The sequence below is a fragment of the Cebidichthys violaceus genome, unplaced genomic scaffold (genome assembly GCF_023349555.1).
Source record: "Cebidichthys violaceus isolate CVI_PGR_0920_01 unplaced genomic scaffold, fCebVio1.0.p SCAF_14, whole genome shotgun sequence".
Lineage (NCBI taxonomy): Eukaryota > Metazoa > Chordata > Actinopteri > Perciformes > Stichaeidae > Cebidichthys > Cebidichthys violaceus.
Window position 1 is genome coordinate 12953684 of NW_027176307.1, and position 20744 is coordinate 12974427.

Sequence of the window (20744 nt, forward strand, 5' to 3'; positions counted from 1 at the left end):
CCGGACACCACTCTGTTTTTCTTATGTAATCCATACATGCATGAATACATGAATCCCCAGAGTGCAGCGGCAAACGATCGTGGTGTTGCTGAAGGATGGGTTGAGAATTAGCGACATTGCTAACATTTCACTAAAAGTTTCACTTTTTGACGTGTGGAAATGAAGAAAGATTAGTGCTCCCAGCTGCATCGTAGAATGATTTCAGCTGTACTCATTGTGTCATCGATTGCTTGATGCGGCACAATCTAACAGTGAGCAGCCTTGATCATTTATATTCAAGATAAACTTCTAACTGAGTTGCTGTTTCCATGGGTACCTAAAACCAGGGAATACTGCATAGAATTTAGTATTCAATATGTTAGTTACCAGTGCAGGTATTCAATATTCAAGAACTTGATAAATAAAGAATTAATATAATTGGATTTGCAGGGATCTGTCGCAGGATTTTATATGAATCTGCTGATGGAAAGTATCTGTGGTGGAATATAAGTGCCTATTATGGTGCTGTGGCACCGGCGCCAGCTGAAGCAGTAAATAATGCATTGGCTTTAATCACCTAATGGTTTCAAAATGTCCAGCATTTCATTACCATACCCATTCCTCTTTGCGTGTAATTATCTGATATGAGATTCAACTGAGGGAGATATTCCATTTGATTTTGGCTGGAGGGTCGTGGAGCGGCTCACCAGCTACCTTCCCTGTGGCAGAGCAGAGTTTGGCTTCAGAGCGTGTGGCTCAGACACAATCAGAGGTCTGTTAGACACTCGCCGCCGCCGCCACTGCCGCCACAGTCCACGACTGTCAGACCGGGGGAGCATAAATGTAACCCCGCTGTTATCGCCTCGATTCGCCCCGGGTCATTGCTATAAGTAAAAGGAGAACTGTCCTTCGTGTGAAAGCCCTGCCCCCCCCCTTATCTCTGATATGGAAGGTTTCATTCCCATCATGCTATCACTGACCGGCTGAAAAAGCAACTGAGAATGACCGCGGATGCCTCGCTTTGTGCTGTTTACAGTTACAAATGATTTGCTGGTGTATCGGTAGGCATTCAGAAAGTCGTTGAGGGAGTCTGAACACAGAAGCGCTCACATTTCTTTCAAAGGGTAAATCGACAGTTTCTCAGCGACAATGACTTTGTCCTGAGGATATCCACAAGGCATATTCTCAGAAACTCTTTATACTGTACTACATAAAAGCCGCATACATTTGTCCGATAGGTAATAATAACTGACATCTGGAAAAAGTGACGACGGTACAAGAAACATGAGCAGCAATCAGACAACAGTTTGTTTGAAACAAACCACACGTCTTTGGAAGAGCAAAGGCAATTGAAGAACCCAAACTGTCTGTGTAACCTTCCTTCTAAACCGTGTGCACACAGTTGTGTGTGTGTGTGTGTGTGTGTGTGTGTGTGTGTGTGTGTGTGTGTGTGTGTGTGTGTGTGTGTGTGTGTGTGTGTGTGTGTGTGTGTGTGTGCAGTGATGGATTATTATCAACTCAGGATGTAGTTGCCTTTGGTTTTACCTTCAAACAAAGTGGTTTAATAAATCCGGCTCCAGTGTTGGGTTGAGTGTGAAGTTAACCAAACGGAGATAAATGATGACCAAAGCTACAAAATAACACCTAAGTCGTAATAAACTAGAATTCTTCTTTAAATGTTCATATGTTCAATGAACGAAGTCCATTGCAGTTTGTTATATTTTAGGTATTTATGTTGTTTTTCTTTGTGTCCCTGTGTTTCAAGGTTTCTACATGTACATTGAGACATCAAGACCACGGAAGGACGGGGAGCAAGCACGGCTCATAAGTCCGTTCTTCAACGTAGCCCCCAAAAACCCTTACGGTATCACCAACCCACCTGCCTACTGCTTCGGCTTCTTCTACCACATGTATGGAAAACACATAGGTAAGATCCATCCCATGAGACGCTTCATCGCCCCCCATCTGTGTCGCAAACGTCCGTGTTGCTCTTGGGTTTAATCTGCCATACAGTTTATCCACTGCTGAAAGGATCATCTTAATTCATATTCATTGCTCAATGGTTCATGGAGACTGATGAAGAAAAGGATAATTGCACTCGTTCTTTAAAGAATGTGTCACTTGTCTGTGCTTTTGGTTGCTGAAGCAGCGAAAGCAACTTAAAGTGGAACTTGAATTGCTTGGGCAATTCTCTGCTAAATGAAGGAGATGTGTGCGGAACTAGATAACAGTCAATGAGGAAAACAACACAACACATTTTATTCACCAAAAAAAAAAAAAAAGTCTACAAGCATCTGTGGAACAACATCACACTGGCTTTGAAACATAAAGAGAGAGAGAGGAGAGATTCTTGAAATTGCTGTCTGCCACCTACATGGGTTTTTACAAGGGAGAGCGGCGGCACTTTTTCCTGCAAGCAACAGAATTTCAGTCATTTCCACAGAGTTTGTCCCCGTGGCAGGTGCAGCGGGGAGTTTTGTGCTGTCATGCTAAAATTTTGTAAGTGCAGCTGTCAGATGTTTTGAGCAAAAAAAGATATCTCATTTTTGCAACAAACCCCCTTCAAAGGTGTGTACACAAATCCTGGGCATTAGCTCATACATTCCTCCTCTGAATGTAGATAACAACCTCGTATGGCCCATTTGAAGACGGCAGAGCGACTGAAGGAGCCATCTGTGGCTAACGTCTGACTCTTAGGCTTTCTTCACCGGGGACCCAATCAGCCGATTTCGCAAGCACTCCAGCTCTGAGTGCATGCTTTTTTGTGTGTTTGTACAACTGGGAGTGGGGAGAGAGATTGGATCTCTAGCACAAAAAAACAGCAGGCTTATACATCGCTGGCAGCCTCTATTGGTGATTTCTCTGTTCTCGGCTTCACCCGGTATCATTAGCTCCTGGGCGGGTTCGTGACGCGGGTGAGGGGCACCGCTGGGTGGGGTTGCGGGATCATCTTGGTATCATGGAGGCTGGATGCTGTTTGGCATAAGAGCGGTTTGTCAGACGGCAAGCTGTTGTCGTGCACCTGAACCACTGCAAAAAAAAAAAGCATTTACTATAATAGCACAAATTAAAAGTTGCGTTAAATGAAAAGGTTTCTCAGTTTCGTCTCGCTCGTCGCTTCCCAAATCATAGTGGAATTCTGAAATGATTAAAACCTTTGATATAAATGTGTTTCTTGTTAAAATATGTCAATATGTCTCATAAACCTTCAATGAACCACTCAGCGTTCCCGGTGTTCCAAAAGTTGAGGAACTCTGGTCTGTTTTGGCATTGATGCCTAAATCCCCAGATATTGATGGAACCAATTTTCTGTTACAATTTTCTTCAACCTTCATTTTTGATGGTGCAACCTTTTTCCATACTCATCTGATGTAGGTCATGGCACCATTGAGAGCCCAAGCCACCAGATGTCTCCCATCTACCGTGGGCACCTCTCTTAGCAAACACAGTCTTGTGTTTTTGGACCTACACCTTTTTTGGCAGTGGTAGAAATGTCCATGGCATCCATCAAGCCATTCTCAGTGATCCGTTCATCATAGATCATGAGCGACGGAAGCCTTGAGGCACACTTTGTGTGGTATTTAAAGGCCGACGCGTACGGTGACGGGTACACAGTGTGTCTCTCTGTACGTTACCACGAGGAGTTTCTCTCAATAACAATAAATGTTCATGAGAAAGTCAAAGTTAAAGTTTATTAAAAAACACATTCTTAAGTATTATTCATTGAGAGTTAAACACTCCAAACTTCAGCTAATCTGCTCCAGTGTTTGTTTGATCAGGTTTGATTGACAGTGACCGAACAACCCCAATAACTGTCATCAGATTCTGATTCAAATACTGACACATCCTGATTGGTGCTTGGAAGGTACACGACATCACCTTCTCCCAACGTTGGCCCTCCAACAACAAACCAGTACCGAAAAGAACAAGCAATAAATCCAGGAAGTTGTCAGATCGTTTGTGTTCATGTGAGACCTCGTCACGCTTGGTAAGAAGCTGATTGAAAAATGTGTTTTCAATGACAATGACACCAAGAGAGTGCACCGCATTAATATCCAGTTAACTAAAAATACTACTTCCCTAAAAATATTTTTCAAGTAAACATAAAACAAACATAGATGACAAACACAGCGCCGATTGGAAAAACAAAGCGATGATAGCGAATGAACCCAATGAGGGGAGAGGGACTTGCAGTTTTGTGCTCATCAAACTTGATGTTCAATAAACTGTGAAATCACTACAGGCTGGCAACTGCACTCAATCCTCTTTTGATAAGATGTTTACGGCGAGCATTTGGCTGCGTTTACCTCGGTATTCTACCGAGACGTCGGTGGAATCGGCGCCATCTCCACCCTCCACCTGCTCCGCTCCGAGCTTCTGCTGGACCTGCTGCTCCAACAGCAACCCACTCGGCTTCCTCTCTTCTGCTTTTCTCTCCCGTTTTCAGTAAACTGGCTTCTATGTCTTTAGGAGCTACGTCTTCTTTTGTGGCTCTTATGTCATTCCAGCTATTTTACTTCCCTTTGAAGTTCGTTAAATGACTCGTATTTGCATGAATTATACAAACACTGGCTCGCAGATTGTTCTATTAAAGTAAAATGCATTTTTTTTTTTCACGGCTGAAGGTGAACTGCGGTCTGAAACATGAAACGTTGTCGACAAATTTGACCACTGTGAGTTTATTCGGTGTTATCCACAGAGGTCACTGTGAATACGTTCAACAGATTATTATGAGTAATCAGAAAATCGCTTTCTGAAAAATGTGAATTGTCGCCGCTTTGCACACTGTGCACAAAATTCCACTTGTCTCCGATGTATGTCGGTCGTGTCAAGACAACTAAAGAAAATTTCAAGAAATATAACGGAAAATATTTCTACAAACCTTAGCTATAAGCCTCACACGGAGTTGACAGCAGGACTCCATATGGTCTGAAATTTAGCCAGGCTACTTTTCTGCTGCCCTCAGTGGAAAGGCCGAGTGGAAGCGTCCAGGTGGGTGGGCCGGTCCAAACATCTGGAGAGGTGGAAGCAAGGGAGGTGGAGAGAATATAAGGGTATGGGTGTCGGAGGGCGACTCAGCGGGGAGATGAGAGCTCCTCCGGCTCCCTGCCGAGGTTGAGTAGGCCGTGACATTTCCAATTTGCTCAAATTGATCGCCAGCCAGACCCTCTCTTCCCTGCCCTCCCCGTCTGTGGTGAAGCCCATGCCCAGACTGTGGCGTGTTATGATGAATGGGCTAAATGTCAAGGACTTGAAACCCAGCTCAGATCCTCCATGGCTACGCTCCATTTAGTATTCTGCCTCTCTGGCCGTGAGAGAAATTCACCCCCAGAACTCAAGAATGTTGGTTTGTGATATTTTTCTACCCAGAGAAATGAGTGCTTATGACAAATGCACCAAATAATGTATGTTCACATATGCTGTGTATGCTCTCTTTTTTGCAGAGGACTGCTGTTTTAAATAGCTTCGTAGTTAGATTTACACTTTAAAGTCACTTGAATGCCTCTCAAACTAAAGCAGCTCCCACGCTGGCCTCTACATTTGTAATCACGCACGGCGGGTTCCTGTGTTGTTTGAAGGCCCAAGCCACCAGATGTCTCCCATTGTTATCTACCATGGGCACCCAGCAAACATAGCTGCCTTGGGTTTTGGACCTGCACCTTTGACATTTGACACTTTAAAAGAAGCCCAGTGACTCTACAGTTTTTTGGCAGCGGTAAAAAAAAATGTCTATGGCATCCATCGAGCCATTCTCAGTAATCCCTTCTAGCTGGCACAGCTCCGTCTTGAGAAGCTGGGAGTTTGATGCTCTCAGGGACCGTGCTGCAGAGGTGAGTCACAGTCAAGTTGTGGCACGGCAGCGCTTGAGGCCAGAATCAGTCGATAAGGAGTTTCGCCCACACGCCGATGAGAACAGTGGCACGGGCTCAAAGAAACTCCTCCATAGTTAGCTAGCGGGGGAATACCTGAGACAAGGTCACACTTAATTACTGAAGCGCACATCAAAGTTTGCCTTTGGAGCCCGTGTCGCATTTGTTTATAGGATTAAGTCTCCAGCAAAGCACACCAGGCAAGTCTGTTTTAAGCCTGACCTTCTGAGAAGCAATGAAGTCATCCTTTTATTAGCGAGGAGGGTGGTAGTGCACCTCGATCCCCCTCTCGCTCGTCCTCACTACATAATTGAAAATTTCCTGGAGCTACTTCTCTCACTTTTCACCAGACTCACGTCTTTCTCTTCTCAGATCTTTTTAAATTTCACAAGTGTCTGCCACAGGTATTTCTTTAAAAAAAAAGAAAAAAAAAGAAGGTATTCTGAAGACTAGACAACATATGCCTTTGCTCAGGATGTGATGACACTGACATTACCACCTGCATGGCGATGAGTTCAAAAGAAAATGTAAGCGAGCCGGCTCAGCAAGAATCCCCCTACATCCTAAACACTTCAACGGTGAGATGAAACCGCAGGTCATGTTCTGTGCAAGAGCTCATCTCTCACTGGAGATTGTGCTGTCGTCGGGGAAAGCGTACAGTATGCTGCGCTGATGAAAGAATATGAACAGTGACATACAGTGTGGCTTCCCCTCGTTTCCTCACAGAGATGTACGGTAATGAGGCACCTCGCCGAGGCGAAGATGCATCAAAAGAGTGGCTGAAGCCGTAGACGCCGCTGTTTCTCTGCTCACCAGTTGTGTCAGCGCAAAGGTTATGCTTAACATATTTGTAAAAATTCACTTGACTTCAGAGCAGTGGTCCTGCTGAGCTTCGATATGGCGTCAATGCTAACCTGATCTGGTCTTTGGATGCTGCTCTCTCTCTCTCTCTCGCTCTCGCTCTCGCTCTCTCTCTCTCTCTCTCTCTCTCTCTCTCTCTCTCTCTCTATGGCGATTAGAAAAACTAACAAGAGAGGAGGGAAAAGAGGTTGCACTCTGTGTCATCATCTGACAGTTTTATATCAAAGCCCAGGGCCAGACAAGAGGTCTCACTGAGGGGAGTCTTCAATTCAGACCTGGTATATAACCTATTCTGTGTCAAGGGGAGTCAGTACTTTTGTGTTATTATTTAACTGAATGCACTTAAAATGGATCCGTCAAATCGCATTTTCAAACGCAGAGTTTGTCTCGACGGTGGCGTCCAGCGTCGTTCGTCGAAAGATGAAGCTGGAGAGAAGCTGGACTGAGACTAATAAAACATTAGGAACCGTTCTCTACAGGGAACGTATTTATGCTCTCCGAAAATTCTCATCACACATTGCCCATTAGTGATAATTAATTTGGATTAATACAAGCTAGAGAATAACTTATCTTCACTAGCAGAATCACAACTTAATAGATGTATCAATTCATGTGGCCTGAGTTTAACCTTTGCTACTGCTCGGCTCTGCTTCAAATGCAGAGGAATACATACATTTGAAATGCAGGAGAAGGGTGTGAATACTAAGCTGAACACTCTGCGTGGTTGTGTATCTCAAATATGGGAGAAGAAATGCTTCAAAAAAAGGACAGAAGCATCGGTGGAGTTTCAAACTTTTGGTTTTACAGTTCTTTAGAATACTTTAGATGGATATGAAAGAGAACCATAGAGTCCCATATTGTTATGAAGACTTCCTTGTTCTTCTTTCTTTTTGACAGATCTTTTTTTAGGATTTGTTCTCTACTTTCTCTATTTTTTTTAAATTGAAGGGTCCATATATAAGCACAACAGTCTGTCTTGGTCTCACTGAGAAGTCTGCCGAAACACAATTTTGTCACAAGCTTGTCCATAAACTATTTAAGGGCAAATGATTAGGGCTCCAGTGTTGTGGTTCGACACATAATAATGTCTCTAATTTATTTACTCAAAATACAAATATACCGTGACATTACTTGAAAAATGACAAAGAGTGGGAGACTGGAAAAAAAAAAAAAAGAGCACACGAGAAAAGGCGTGGGGGCAAGAATAAAACAAATAGGAAACAAAGTATATTAAAGTCACAACCTCGAATATCTCCGTTTCATTGTCTTCGGCGGCACCTATGGCGATAAACGGTAATTGCAGCTTGAGATAATACTGCAAATGCTTTTCATCAGTGGGCCTATATACTGTAGGTTCAATCACCATTGTGTTTCCTCATTCGGCAATAGATAGTGAATTAACAGACATTTGTTTAAATGAAAATCCTTTAGATTGTTACTTTAAATTAGGAAAGTCGAGATTGGACTTCTCTGCGACAGTAAGGTGGTGTTCTCACACAGATTCCATCCATTGCTGAATGCAGAGAGGTGGTCACAAACCATGAGTACTGATGACCTACTTTAGCTACAAATCAATACGTCATATCAACAGGGGGGAACGAGGGAAAAAAAATGCAGCACAGGCAAACTAAATGAGCCTTGTAGTGTACTCCCATGAAGTTATATTGTTTTCACATGGCCCGGTAGCGTAGAATCTGTGGCCCGCTATGGGTCCACCGCCTGGAGGTTGGATACCACTGAACGGTACAGCGTTGGAATGGCGTTTGTGTGTAACCGTCTCTCTCTCTCTCCCTCATACAGGAACACTAAACGCCCTCCTAAAACAGAAGGGCCAAACGGCCTCCGAGGGTCCCGTGTGGTCGTTAAATGGTAACCAAGGTGACCGCTGGAAGCAGGCAAAAGTTAGCATCCACCCGACGTCATCCTTCCAGGTGAGACGAGGAAACTTAATCAATCCAGTACGCGGCAGCATTCCTCTTGTTGCCCTCTATTTCCTTCTGTTTGCATGTTGAAGTATTGGCTTCCTTGAGGGCGGCATATTGATGTGGCGCTTCACAAGCTGTGATATTAAGCAGAGAAGTGGACATTGTTTGCTGTTGTGAAAGCAATATCGCTCACGCGTTGCCATCAGGGTGCCGACTCTTTTGCGAGTGGAGAATATAGGACTGCAATATTCTCAATCATTTTTATGACTGCAGTTGTGGAAAGTAATTATAGTTTCAGCTCTACTTCTGTTTCCCTCTCTTACTTCTAACTGTTCCGACATCACAAGCGTTCTTAACTTTAAATGTTGTGACATTAAAGACTGAAATTTGCCACCTGCTGTAATTATCCACATGGTGCAATTTATCTTTCTGCAGTGCCAATTTTCTTTTTTCTTTTTTTTTGTGGTCTATCAAATCTGAACATCTAATATGACAAACATGTTTTTCCTCTCTGTAGGTGGTACTCGAAGGTATCCGAGGACCGGGCATCGAGGGAGACATCGCCATCGACGACGTCACGCTGGAGGAAGGGGAGTGTCGAGACCCACCGCCAAGTGAGTAGCACACCGCACCTCCTGCCTCCTCCTCCTCCTCCTCCCCCCCCTTTTATCTGAGCTCCAGGTTCTGTCTCTACCCACGTCGGACGAGGTTGAGATTTACGAGAGGGGATCCAATCTCAGACGGTTGGCAGCGTTGAACCACGGTTGCCATAGCAACAGTGTTGTAATCACATGAGCGATAGCCACGCCGGCTGAGTGGAGCGCTGTAATTGCGCCGCAGGAACAAACGGAACGTAAGAACAGAAAACAGGACGGAGCGAAATGGTCTGCAATTGACAAAGTGATATTGGCAGCAAGACCGGCGCTGTTCATTTGATGTCATGCATGTTATTTAGGGTCGGAGGAACATTTTGAGACATCCTTCTAACGTACATGAATCAGGGTAATCTTATTTCATAATTTTATATTTTCATGTCATTGGAGGAAAATAACCAGGCATCTAAAAGAGGATTAGAGTCGGTGATCTCGGTCTGTAAAAAAGGTAATCTTTCTATAACGGCAAGATTGTTGCTCAAGTTACATTTCATATGGCTCCATTATGATTCAGAGCGACAAGATTGATTAATTTGGAGTTCTAGGAGTGGTCGCCCAGGCTGAGGACAGAGTCATGCAGAGAATAATGCATTTCAATCTCAGATGATGAATATTATATGACTTTATGTAATGTAAGAGGGAGAAAATTAGAAATATCTCATCTTGTTTTAGGACCTGATCGTACAGGTTCTGCTTTAGGAATAGATTTGCAATTTGGGAAATATATTTATTTGTTTCTTGCGGAGAGTCGATACCGCGCTCATGTCTGTTTTGCAGAATATGAAAGTGGAGACAGAGGACGGTTTAGTTTAGAGACTGAAAGCAAGGGAAACGGAGCCTGGCTAGCTGTTCCCCCTGTTTTCAGTCTGTATGCTAAGCTAGGCTAACCAGCTGCTGGCTGTGGCTTCATATTTATCAAAGATGCATGCATTAGAGTGCTATCAATCTTCTCACTTTTTATATAGGTGTATTTCACAAAATGGAGAACTATGCCCTTAATCACACTTGGCTCATCACATGTTCACGTGTTCTTTGGAGTATATAAAATCGATTTCTGACACTATTTTCTGTCTCTTCTTGTAGATCTCAGCGCTAAGGCTCCGTCCACGTCCTCCCATATATGGCTGCTATGCATCACCTTGGTGATGACCCTCCTGGAAGGTCAGAGGTGACCCTTCTCTCCGTCATCTCAGAGGCGAATATTCAGACCCACCGTCTGTGAACTGTACCCTCGGCATCCAATCACCAAAGATTCATGCATCCTGAAAGCAGCAGGGGTCTCCTGCCGGACCTCGGAGGGACCGAAATTAACGAAAGAGAGAAAAAATCGTGATTTAAAAAAGTTACACAAAAAGTAATAAAGAAGATGCGCAATTTTTTTTAAAGAGACCTCTTTTACAGAAACAACTCCTTGGTGCAGGACTCTGGACATCTTTACGAGCACAAAGACAGGTGGGCGACGAATAAGCCTGGACTTTGCCGAAAGAGTTCACAAGCGTCGAAGGAGGACGGACAGTTTGTAAAGCACAAGAACAATTTTATGAAGTTATGACAAATATCGTTAGAAGGCGGCGGAATATAGACACTGCTGCCTTTTTGAGGAGGAAATAGCATTTCCCTGCTTACAAATACATGGAATCAGACCTTTCTCTGTGTATCTTTATCTTCATTTTCTCGCACCAGATGCCAATCACCGCCACTTGTTTTTCACTCTAGCCCGGCCTCAAGTCACACCTTGGCATTTCTTTATCTGCTTGGTGCTGAACTGTAGAAAAACAAGGACTCTGGCAACACTTAGTTCCGTCTGCTTAAACCCCCCCCCCCCCCCCTGTAGCTGCCTATGTATCTATTAACACTGTGCTCACGAGTCCAAGTGGCCAACCGACGGTAGGGTGGTGGAACAATGAATGCGGGAGGAATCGGCCGGAGGTGTAGACAGCTGGACCGGAGGGCAGGGAGGAGTTCAAGCTCAGGAGCTGACGTGAGAGGGAGAGGTGGAAGGAGAGGAGGAAGGAGAGGAGGAAGAGAGGAGGGACAGGCAGAGAGCAGACAAAGGTCCGATTAGTGAGGCCTGACTCGAAGATTCAGTCGGCGGTCCGCCTGTGGAACAGAAGCCACTTTACTTTCTGCCATGAAACAAAGTGCCTTCAGATTACAAACCGAATCGTGAGCCTGGGTGTTAATCAACATCGAACACATCTCTGTTCATGTTTCCTCTGATGGGCTATTTTCTACATGATTCTTTTGCCCCACAAGTGCTGATGGGAGGGCATGCGTGTTCAGAGGGAGCATGGGGTTGTGCTTGATTTAACTCCTGATGGGACAGTTGCCTGTGTGTTTGTGTGTGTGTATGTGTGTGTGTGTGTGTGTGTGTGTGGGTTTGTGTGTGTGCATGCGCCTAAGCCTTTGCCTATGCCTACGCGTAGTTCAATGTGAGGGCAGCTGACCAGGCAGTGCTGGCAGACCAGGTTTGGAAAACAATTTGGATGAAAACAGCGGCAACAGTGACAGTGAGGCTCTGGATCTTTTTCTTTTTTCTTTTTTTTCTTTTTTTTTTTGCAGAAAGACGAGATCATACAGGAGGATGAAGACACTTCATCGAATGAATACCCAACTTTCTCTTCCCATAATTCTCCTTCCCCCGCGGGCGAGCATTTTTTTAAACAAAAGAACAACTGCTGAATAAAACATTGCGTTGTACAGGGAGAAGAGCAGGAACTTTGGGACTGCAGGCTCTTCATTAGGGTGATATGCCTCGCCCCTGTCCTCCACCATTTATATGGAACAATATGAGAATAAAAGATAATAATGACCATAATAATAGTCATGATATTTTATTACTCTAGCGAGAATGTTTCTCTGCTTTTACACAAACTGTGAAGATTGACTGTGGAAGATCTACCTGAGACCATAACCTTAACCAGCGGGGTTTTTAAAAAAATGTATTGTAAAAAAGAGAAAATAAGAAAATGAAAAATTCCGTTCATTGTTGGTTATGACAAATGTTTTGAGGACTTGTGTCTTGTTTCTTATTTTTTTTTTCCGTTGAAGATGAATTAACTTCCTTTCTCTTCTTGTTGTCTCCCTTTGCATTGCTTAAGTATCAAAGCTGATGGAAGCATAAGAAGTAAACCAATTTGGTAACTGTATAACTTGTAAATGTTAAAGAAGCTCTATTCAAAGGTTTATGATAAATGTTTTATGTTGGAGTACAGGAAGCACAACATACAGTTTAAGGTCTCAACATATAAAATCCATTTTATATTTCTCTGCACATGCGTGACCTACTCCCACAGGCTTTCCAACCCAAGTCCACGTTTAACAGCAAACTGATCTTTTTTTTTGTACTCGTTACATTCATATTTATCGTGCAACCAGAACACTAAAGGACAGAAAGGGAACCCAGTCAGGAGTACAAAAGAGGTCTTGGTGAATGCGGACCGGGTTGAGGTTCAGGTTTGGTGTTGTGGTTGCTCAGCATATGTAGCCTCTTCAGTGGAAGCCTGGGCTGGCCTGAGTGGGTCATGTACATGTGTGAGCATAAAGCCGTGTACAAAAGATGCGATAAAGAACTGACACATGTAAAGAAGATTAAAAAAAAAAAAAAAAACAGAGCAGAATGATGAGCATTTCAGGGCATCCTTATAGTACCATAATAGTCTAAATGATATTATTACAGAGACGTTATCACAGCTATTTTCTGCTATTCCTTTTTTTTTAATTTTGTTTCTTTTCTTTTTATTTCCATAAGGCCCAGATCATAATGAATGTAAATGGAGTTCTGGGGGGAAGTTCTTTTCTAACAGTCTTACTAGATGTAATGTTTTACTAAAACATATGTTTGTTTTTTTTGTGTGCTTTTGATGATGAGAACTTTCAGACTTTCATAGGTTGTTTTGGACACATCAAGAACGTGAAGTTCGTCTGACTTTGACACAGACTTTGACACGATTTCCAAAAAAAAAATACTAAGCTCAGATCAAATATCCATCAGCTAGCCGCTATATCCTCCTGTGGTATAGCGAGTAATGAAAAGTGCCAAAGTGCCCCGTGCAGTCGTCACTGTTGCTAAGTATGGATACGAGTTCCTTTAGATATGTTGGTAACTGTTCCTTTTACTGCCACCCTGAGCACCTGTACAAGTCTCGTGTAACAGCAGCTGCAGCTTAGTGCGGTACATGAGTGACTCAAAATGACATGAAAGATCGCATTTGGTGTTGGTTCAATTTTTTTTTTAAGTAGGAGTTTCACTTTTTGGGGAATGAGCTTTTTCACTTTCACGCTGAAAGCTGGTTAGCTTAGCTTAGCACAAAGACAGTATGTATACATACTGGTCCAAAACTCGAGCTTCTAAATAACAGCCTGAGTTTGCAAAAATTCCTTCTGTATATTTGCCATACTTTGAAATTAGTTTTGTGTTTGTTGGAATTATATCAGCATGAGCCTTTCAAAAACAGACCTGAATGGGAAAAAAACAGATTTTTATCCTGCTTTTGTGTTGTATATTATTAAAATTCCGGGGTACCTTCATCCGCAAAACTTCCATCTGTGTGAGGGAAGTATTGTCAAATTTTCCCAGAACTGCTAAAAATTGGACAGCAAAAAGGAGCCATTGTTTGTTTCCGTGGTATTACAGCTCTCACCGCATCCTTCATTTCCATTTCTGTGCAATTCACGCACCCTGTGTGAGCCTCTGCCCTTTGTGTGCGCGTGAGTTGTGAGTCTGGTGAGTAGCTTACACTCGGCTCTGCTCTTTATATTGATAAAAGTCCTCTAAGCTACTTCAAAGTACAATTGAAGGGGATTAACAGTATTTGAATATGTAAACAGCGTCGTGTTTACTGACTTCGTTTTTTTGAACGATTCCAGGCGTCTGTAGTTGCGGCGCTCATGAACTAACGAGGGGAAATGGGTTTGAGGTATTTGTAGCTTCTGATTAGTTTGGGGGTGCTGGAGCTGAGTGCGTCTGCGTGCGCCAAGAGTTTCATCAAGTCATTTTGTGTGTGTTGTTCCCCCCCCCCACCGGCACACACACACACACACACACACAGTATTAGATGTTTCTCACACCACACACTTACGTTTGACGCTTTGTGCGAGAGTTTTGCAGTGGTGATGATAGTGCCATGAATTTTAATAGAGGGTTACAAAAATAAAGTGACTGTCTTTTTCTTCTCTTTTCTTCTTGGTAGACCGCTCCAGGAATCTATTAAGTCCAGCACCTCAAAAACTCTTTTATGATAATATAAAATATAAAGGTTGTTATATAGTATCTGCAATCTGATTGTCCAGTAATGACTACTGCATTCTCAGATAGAGCACGGCGTCAGTGCAGACAAAAGCATTGGAGTTTGCCACTTGTGTTTGACCCCCCCACCACCACCACCACCACCACCACCCAAACCTCCACCTTATGTGCTATATTTTTCTGCTGTTGTTGATTATACAACGTTTTGACCTCCATGTCTTTTAATAAGAGGGGATTAATTTACCCAGCGGAGTCCATGCTGCTGCTCAGAGTCTTTCAGAGCGCGTTCAAACAGAAGAGCCTTTTCCATATAAGTATAACTGTTTGCTATAAATAGTCCATTCGTTGATTTAAGTGTTAAAGTTTAGATAAAACCTTTGGAAAGAACAATGTGAAAATTCGCCCATAAAACTGAGTCAAGTAAAGCTCAAAAAACTTTTGACAAATGCTAACATTACACATGAGGTGTTTGGGTCAGTTGTATTGGTTTGCACTACAGAGTACATGGTCACAGTATACACTTGTCTTTTCCTTTGTACCACCGCTAAAAACATAAGACAAGTTCATCGGTATTGCAGAGAAATAGGCAATATCCATTTGGTAGGTGGGAGGAGGGAAGTACATTTTACGAAGAGGACTCGTGTTTTTTGTTTTTTTTAAATGCAGCTCCACCTTCCTTACTGCCGTCGTGTGATGATGGGCTACACGTTGGTCTTGAACTGACAAGGACCAAGGAAACAAACAAGGTCTTGACTCGATGCTGTTGCATCCTTTGTGAAAATATGTTTGTTTGTTTTTTTCTTTTGTGCGTTGACAAATACACAAAGGAATTATGCAGTTGTGGATGAATGTACCCGGTGCTTACATTAATACCATTAAAATGGAGGCACTGTAGCATTAAAGGATGCGGTCTGTCAGTGTTTGTGCAGGCTGTAGATTGAACATAATTGGTGCAACATGCAGCGTGCTGAAACTGTTTCCCAGGTTCTGTGGTGAATTTGATTAAACCTATCCATGTGAGTTGAACCATGACCAGTTGCTATGTGAGAAAATGTAATTTAAAACAAAGTATTGCCTTAATTCCTAGAAATTGCATACTTTGTAATATTATAACCCACAAGTGGAACAGTTGTGGCTTGAAGTCATTTCTGTTATGCCGCTGTAATGTAGTTTCTTGAAAGGTGTTTTTCTTTTTTTCCAGCTGTAACTTTCACATTTCACTCTCTCAGTTACAGCTATAATTACCTGGTAATGTATTATTCTTACCATGTGTTTACACGTTTGATACCTAGTGCTTCAAGGGTCTCTAAAAGGAACAGTCCCAACATTTCTTATTGAGTGGAAATGTTCTCATTTTCTGTTCAACCTAAGAAGGGCTTTGTCACATTGTGCCATTCATCGCGCTATTTTAGCACCCTGAATAACCATTCAGTTCCACTAGCGTGATATAATTCCAACCGATAGCCCCAATTATCACTACACACACCCTGCTTTATTGATTCAGCAGAGAAAATTGGTGCCAACAGTGGGGGGGGGGGGGCTTTGTGGCGATAGGAACGACCAGAAAAGTCAGTCAGAAAAGTGTTCGTATAAGGGACTCAAATGGGAACAAAATGTCTGTCATATTAAACCTGAACCATTACCACTGTGTTGAATGTGTGTTCGAGAGTAAAATAGCCATCTTAATGCGGTGAGTTTCTTTCACTTTCACACAGTGGCTTGGCAGTAGTGAGGGACTTCTCGACAGGAGGCTGACTGCAGTCTCACTAAATAACTGGGAGAGGTAGACACATTTCAGAGATCTCATTTTACTCTGTCAGGGAAGGAGCAGTATGTCGCTATTTGATGGCATGGCTGCTCAGTGTGACAACTTCACCAGTGGGAAAACTGCCACCTCTTGGTACTTTATTGTTTCCCGCGTGTTGGAGTGAATCTCACTGCTTCTCGATGGAATCACAGGCCAGGCAGGAGCAGCATGACTGCTCGCACACACAGACTCCATTTTTACTTGTCCAGTTATTTACCATCGGTGCAGCATGGATGACAAAATGAAGAGGAAATCGCCCGACCCCCCCCCCCCCCCCCCCCCCCCCCCCCTCCTACCCTCACATTTTAAAAGACTCCTGGAAATAATGAGATTTGATGCTGTTACATCAAGGTTGTTGAGAAAGCTGTGTTTCAGTGATGTTATTTATCTTGTTGTGTGCCGACACCCTGTAATGATGACCTGTCACTCTTCTCTGTTTTGTGCTCTATATTTATATATGATCAGGCTTTTTTTTTCACTGTATTTCTTTGGATTTATCACCCATTTTTTGTGCCATACCTGCAACTAATGAAAAAATAAAGAAAAGGAATATTTTATGGGCTGTGTCAAATAAATGTTCCATTGTACAGCATGAGACTAGAACATAGTAAAGTGCAATAGAATAGAACACAATGTTCCATATTATGAGCTCAGTGCTTTCACACAAGCCCTCTTGTTTCTGTGGCTTGCTTGTATTTGACACTTCTGTCCCCACAGTTTTTTCAAAGGGAAAGCCAAGTTATTCCCACAGTGACCACCTGTCTCCCACTCAAAGGGCCGGAAACAAAAGATTTTTGTGTTGTGCAAATTGTTCTTTTGACAGTGCTCCCCAGTTTGTGCTCCTTCTGAGGAGCTAGCATGCTCGCTGTCCTCTCAGAGTTGAGAGCGTGTGAGTGATTGTAGCAAGAAAAGGACATCTGAGGGAAAGACGGAGGAATAACAATGCTGTGCGGAGGGGCTTGAAAGTCATCCAAAGGTTAGCCAGCAGGGGCCTCCAGACTGAGGAAAGCTTATAGAGCAGAAGCTGCTGTTCACAGCCTGAAATGACTTTTCTTCCTCTTTGATGTGCTAAACATACAGGAAAACCCTCAAAACTTTTTATTATTATTATTTGAATAATCACAAGTTCAAAAAACATGGAATTGCCAGTGGAGTTTGGAGTTTTTGAACACCAATGCAACGGTTTTATGGATTGATCCCATCTGTGTTTGTGCCACTGATCCACAGGTGGCCGTATCGTGTCAAGAAACCCACCAATGGGCCGACAAATGCGGTGAAGGTGAAGATTGCGCGTTAGTAAGCATGGATGTAATTAATGCAGGTTTCAATCTTAGAGAGAAAAGAACGGAAACTGTTGGGTTTTTTTGCAAGAAACAGGGCACCGTAAGCTAAGCTAATGCTTCATGCTAAGCTAAACCCAATTTGCCATCTGGTGATCAAGAAAGGCCAATCTTAAATCGCGTCGGTAAGTCTATAGCTTCATATTTGCAGTACAGGATTGCGCGTCACCGGAGTCTTCCTCAAGCTGCTAGCTTGACAGCTGTGAGTACTAACAATAGTGTCACGTTTACACTCGTAAGCATGCTTTTGGAGCTATTGCAGCTAGCTACTTTTGTTGGAAAAGAATTGGCAACACCAGTCCGGATTTTTTTTTGGTATAGTTTATTTAAAAAAAATCTTGCCTACTGGTTTCTCCAATGTTACCCAAGCTTTAACTATAAAGATATTCTACCAATTTCCAAAGGTTATTAAAAGACCAGGCTGCATTTTGCTGTTTATACAATACTGACAAATAAAGGAATGCGTGTCAGGATGATCTCTTTACACTATTTTGTCTTTTGCACACAACAAGGCCTTGCTGTAGGGGCTAATAGGCAATCTCATACAGCCAGCTTTCCCCAGGGCCTAGCTGCGTCCGTACCCCTGATAGGCAAGTTCTTTACTGGGACTGGAGGAATCTGCCAGTTGTGTTGTTTTTCAGCACTGTACCCTGAGGGAACAACGGGAGAGTGTTATTGTTTTATGCAGATTTTGTCATCAGTCTCTCTTTAGCCTCAGGGCTTTCCTAAGGCTGCCCACCAATTTAGAGACTGCTATGGCTGTGATGTGTGGGGGGGCGCACACGTGTGTGACTGTGTGCAACATGCTCACGCGATAAAACATTTCGTTGTCGCAAACAATACTTTTTTTTTTTTTTGCCGTCAATCTCTGACGAGCAAATCAGAAACACAAGGTGCTCTCACCTGTATCTTCAGGCTTGTTTCGCCCTGCATTGTAGAAGCGATGATGTAAGCCTCTTTGCAAATATCCAAGCGGTGATCTCATTTAGTTTGTGCAGATTCATGAAAAAAAAAAAAATATGACATCAACACCATATTACACAGACAATTACTGTGAAGGGAACGGTTTGGTAACTGGAGTACATTTATTCAAAAGGGTGTTGAGTACACGATCCACACGTCGTTCCTGCACACAAGGTGCTAAAAGTAATCTTACAGTGCTTTAAAGGCTCCCTAAAGTTTACTTGTGGCCTTTATGATCTTGTTTTATCCAGCGAGCCCTCTGTGAAGCGTAGCAAACCTCCTTTTTGTCCGGATAATAAGTCACTCCCATAAAAAATTCAGATTGTTTCTGCGGCTGATAACCCCTGGTCGCATTTGGCCTTTAAAATCCAAAGCACTTTCAATTACCCTGCTGCATGTCCCATTCGTCCACTCCCTTATCGTCCCCCTCCTTTGTTTCAGCCAGCCAGAGGTTGCCCTGTAGATCCGCATTAGAATGCGCACCTGGTATCTCGACCACTGAACAATGCCGTTTTACATTACATTCTATTCCCTTTTCTCCTTGCCATGCACCAACACAGCACTTTGTTTACAGGGCCGCCACCGCTTTCCGGGCGGATGGGAAAATGTCATGGAATGCTAATGGGCTGTTAATGCTCCCAATGTCAGTCAAACAAGGTCTATTCAGTTATACCAGCGTTGTCAAAGTCAGTCAGGCGAACATGAGGCGCCCGCGTATGTGGCCGGTGCACTGATGACAAATGATCAATTAAAAAAAGTACTCCTTATTTATTAGCCATCAACACATGTTGTGCTTTAACTAATTTGTGTCCGCTGCGACGATTAAAGTTGATTGCCTTCAAGAATAAAACACATCAGCATTTTTTATTTTTTTTGTCTTCAATAACAGAACTAAGAGAGAACTAAGAATGCAGCTGGGATTTTATTTAGTTTATTAGCTGGAAACACTCTTTGTTGCCTCAGAGCATCTTTTTCCCAACTTAATAAGCAGAGAGTTATTGTTTTTGAATAGGATTGAAAACAGTTTTCACACAAGATCAAAATAATCAGAAAACAACAAATCCAGTCCAGAATATGAGTAGAAGCAGCCAGAGAGTGTCTTTTTCCTTCAACACCTGCATCCCAAGTACAAAGATGTCAGCATCTACAGTAACTTAGCAATTAGCATTCCTTCTACTATAAGCAGTGATTCGCCTCTCCACATGCATATGAGCACCTCTTACTCAACCCACGGCTTTGAGACATCTCCTTGTCCCTCTCATGGATGTTGCATAAATTAATCCCTCTCATGTGATGCCATCTGAGCCGTGTTGATGCTAAAACTTCAGGCTGAATAATTTATCCGTCTGCCCTTCGGAAGCCAGCGCTCGCACCGGGTGCCACCGCGCATAACTAGGAGTTCTCATCACAGACCTGAGCCCGCTGGCATGCGCTCAGACATCTGTGTCGTGTGATAAGAGCACACATCATGGGAGGAAGGCATCAGGTCTTTGTTTTAATTGTGGCCGCTAGATACATATACAAAGAGGGGGGGGGGGGGGGGGGGGGCAGAAAACAGCAGAGTGGTCATCTCTTCCACACGTGCGCTGCGCTGTTGCTGCACTTCTGCTTCACCTCTAAGGGGATTACTTCTGCTGTACTGCGGTATTGAGTTCTGCATTGCTGATGCGGGACAGATCCAGAGCACTCTCACAAAGCGTACACCGCCTCATTGTTTTATCCTTGCAGGTAATTAAACAATGGCTGAAGAGATTCTGAACATCTGCTGATATTCTGCCTAATTCAATTATGATGACAATGAGTGTCACCCTGTATCACAACTCTTATATTTCTGTATTGTAATACTGTCTCATATATGAGATGGATTATCTAGAGCAAGACCCGCTTCTGAGGAACAGAGTGTTTCTCAGAGTTGCTGAACACTTTGCTTTAGATGAGTCCCAAAAAAAAAAATCTCTTCAGTCACGTTTATTGTTGTAAATTAATTGTAAATGCAAATGAGACGTCTAATTCGACGTCTGCCCCTCAGCTGTTCTCGTTGTCATGCACTGTACATATGCTCTCAATGTATAGTTTCTTTGCTAAGCGATTAAGCAAT

The 20744-nt window shown here is 43.1% G+C and overlaps 1 protein-coding gene across 1 annotated transcript in view; it reads left to right on the forward strand.

Annotated features, from left to right (window-relative positions):
- The window catches only part of LOC137871232 (MAM domain-containing glycosylphosphatidylinositol anchor protein 2-like), a 161335-nt gene extending 144474 nt beyond the window's left edge, over positions 1–16861 (forward strand). Inside the window, 4 exon segments of the mRNA XM_068708952.1 lie at positions 1745–1906; positions 8511–8641; positions 9153–9249; positions 10372–16861. Of these exon segments, the coding sequence (XP_068565053.1) occupies positions 1745–1906; positions 8511–8641; positions 9153–9249; positions 10372–10460 (479 nt within the window). The 3' untranslated portion in view covers positions 10461–16861.
- Positions 16862–20744: the final 3883 nt, after the last annotated feature.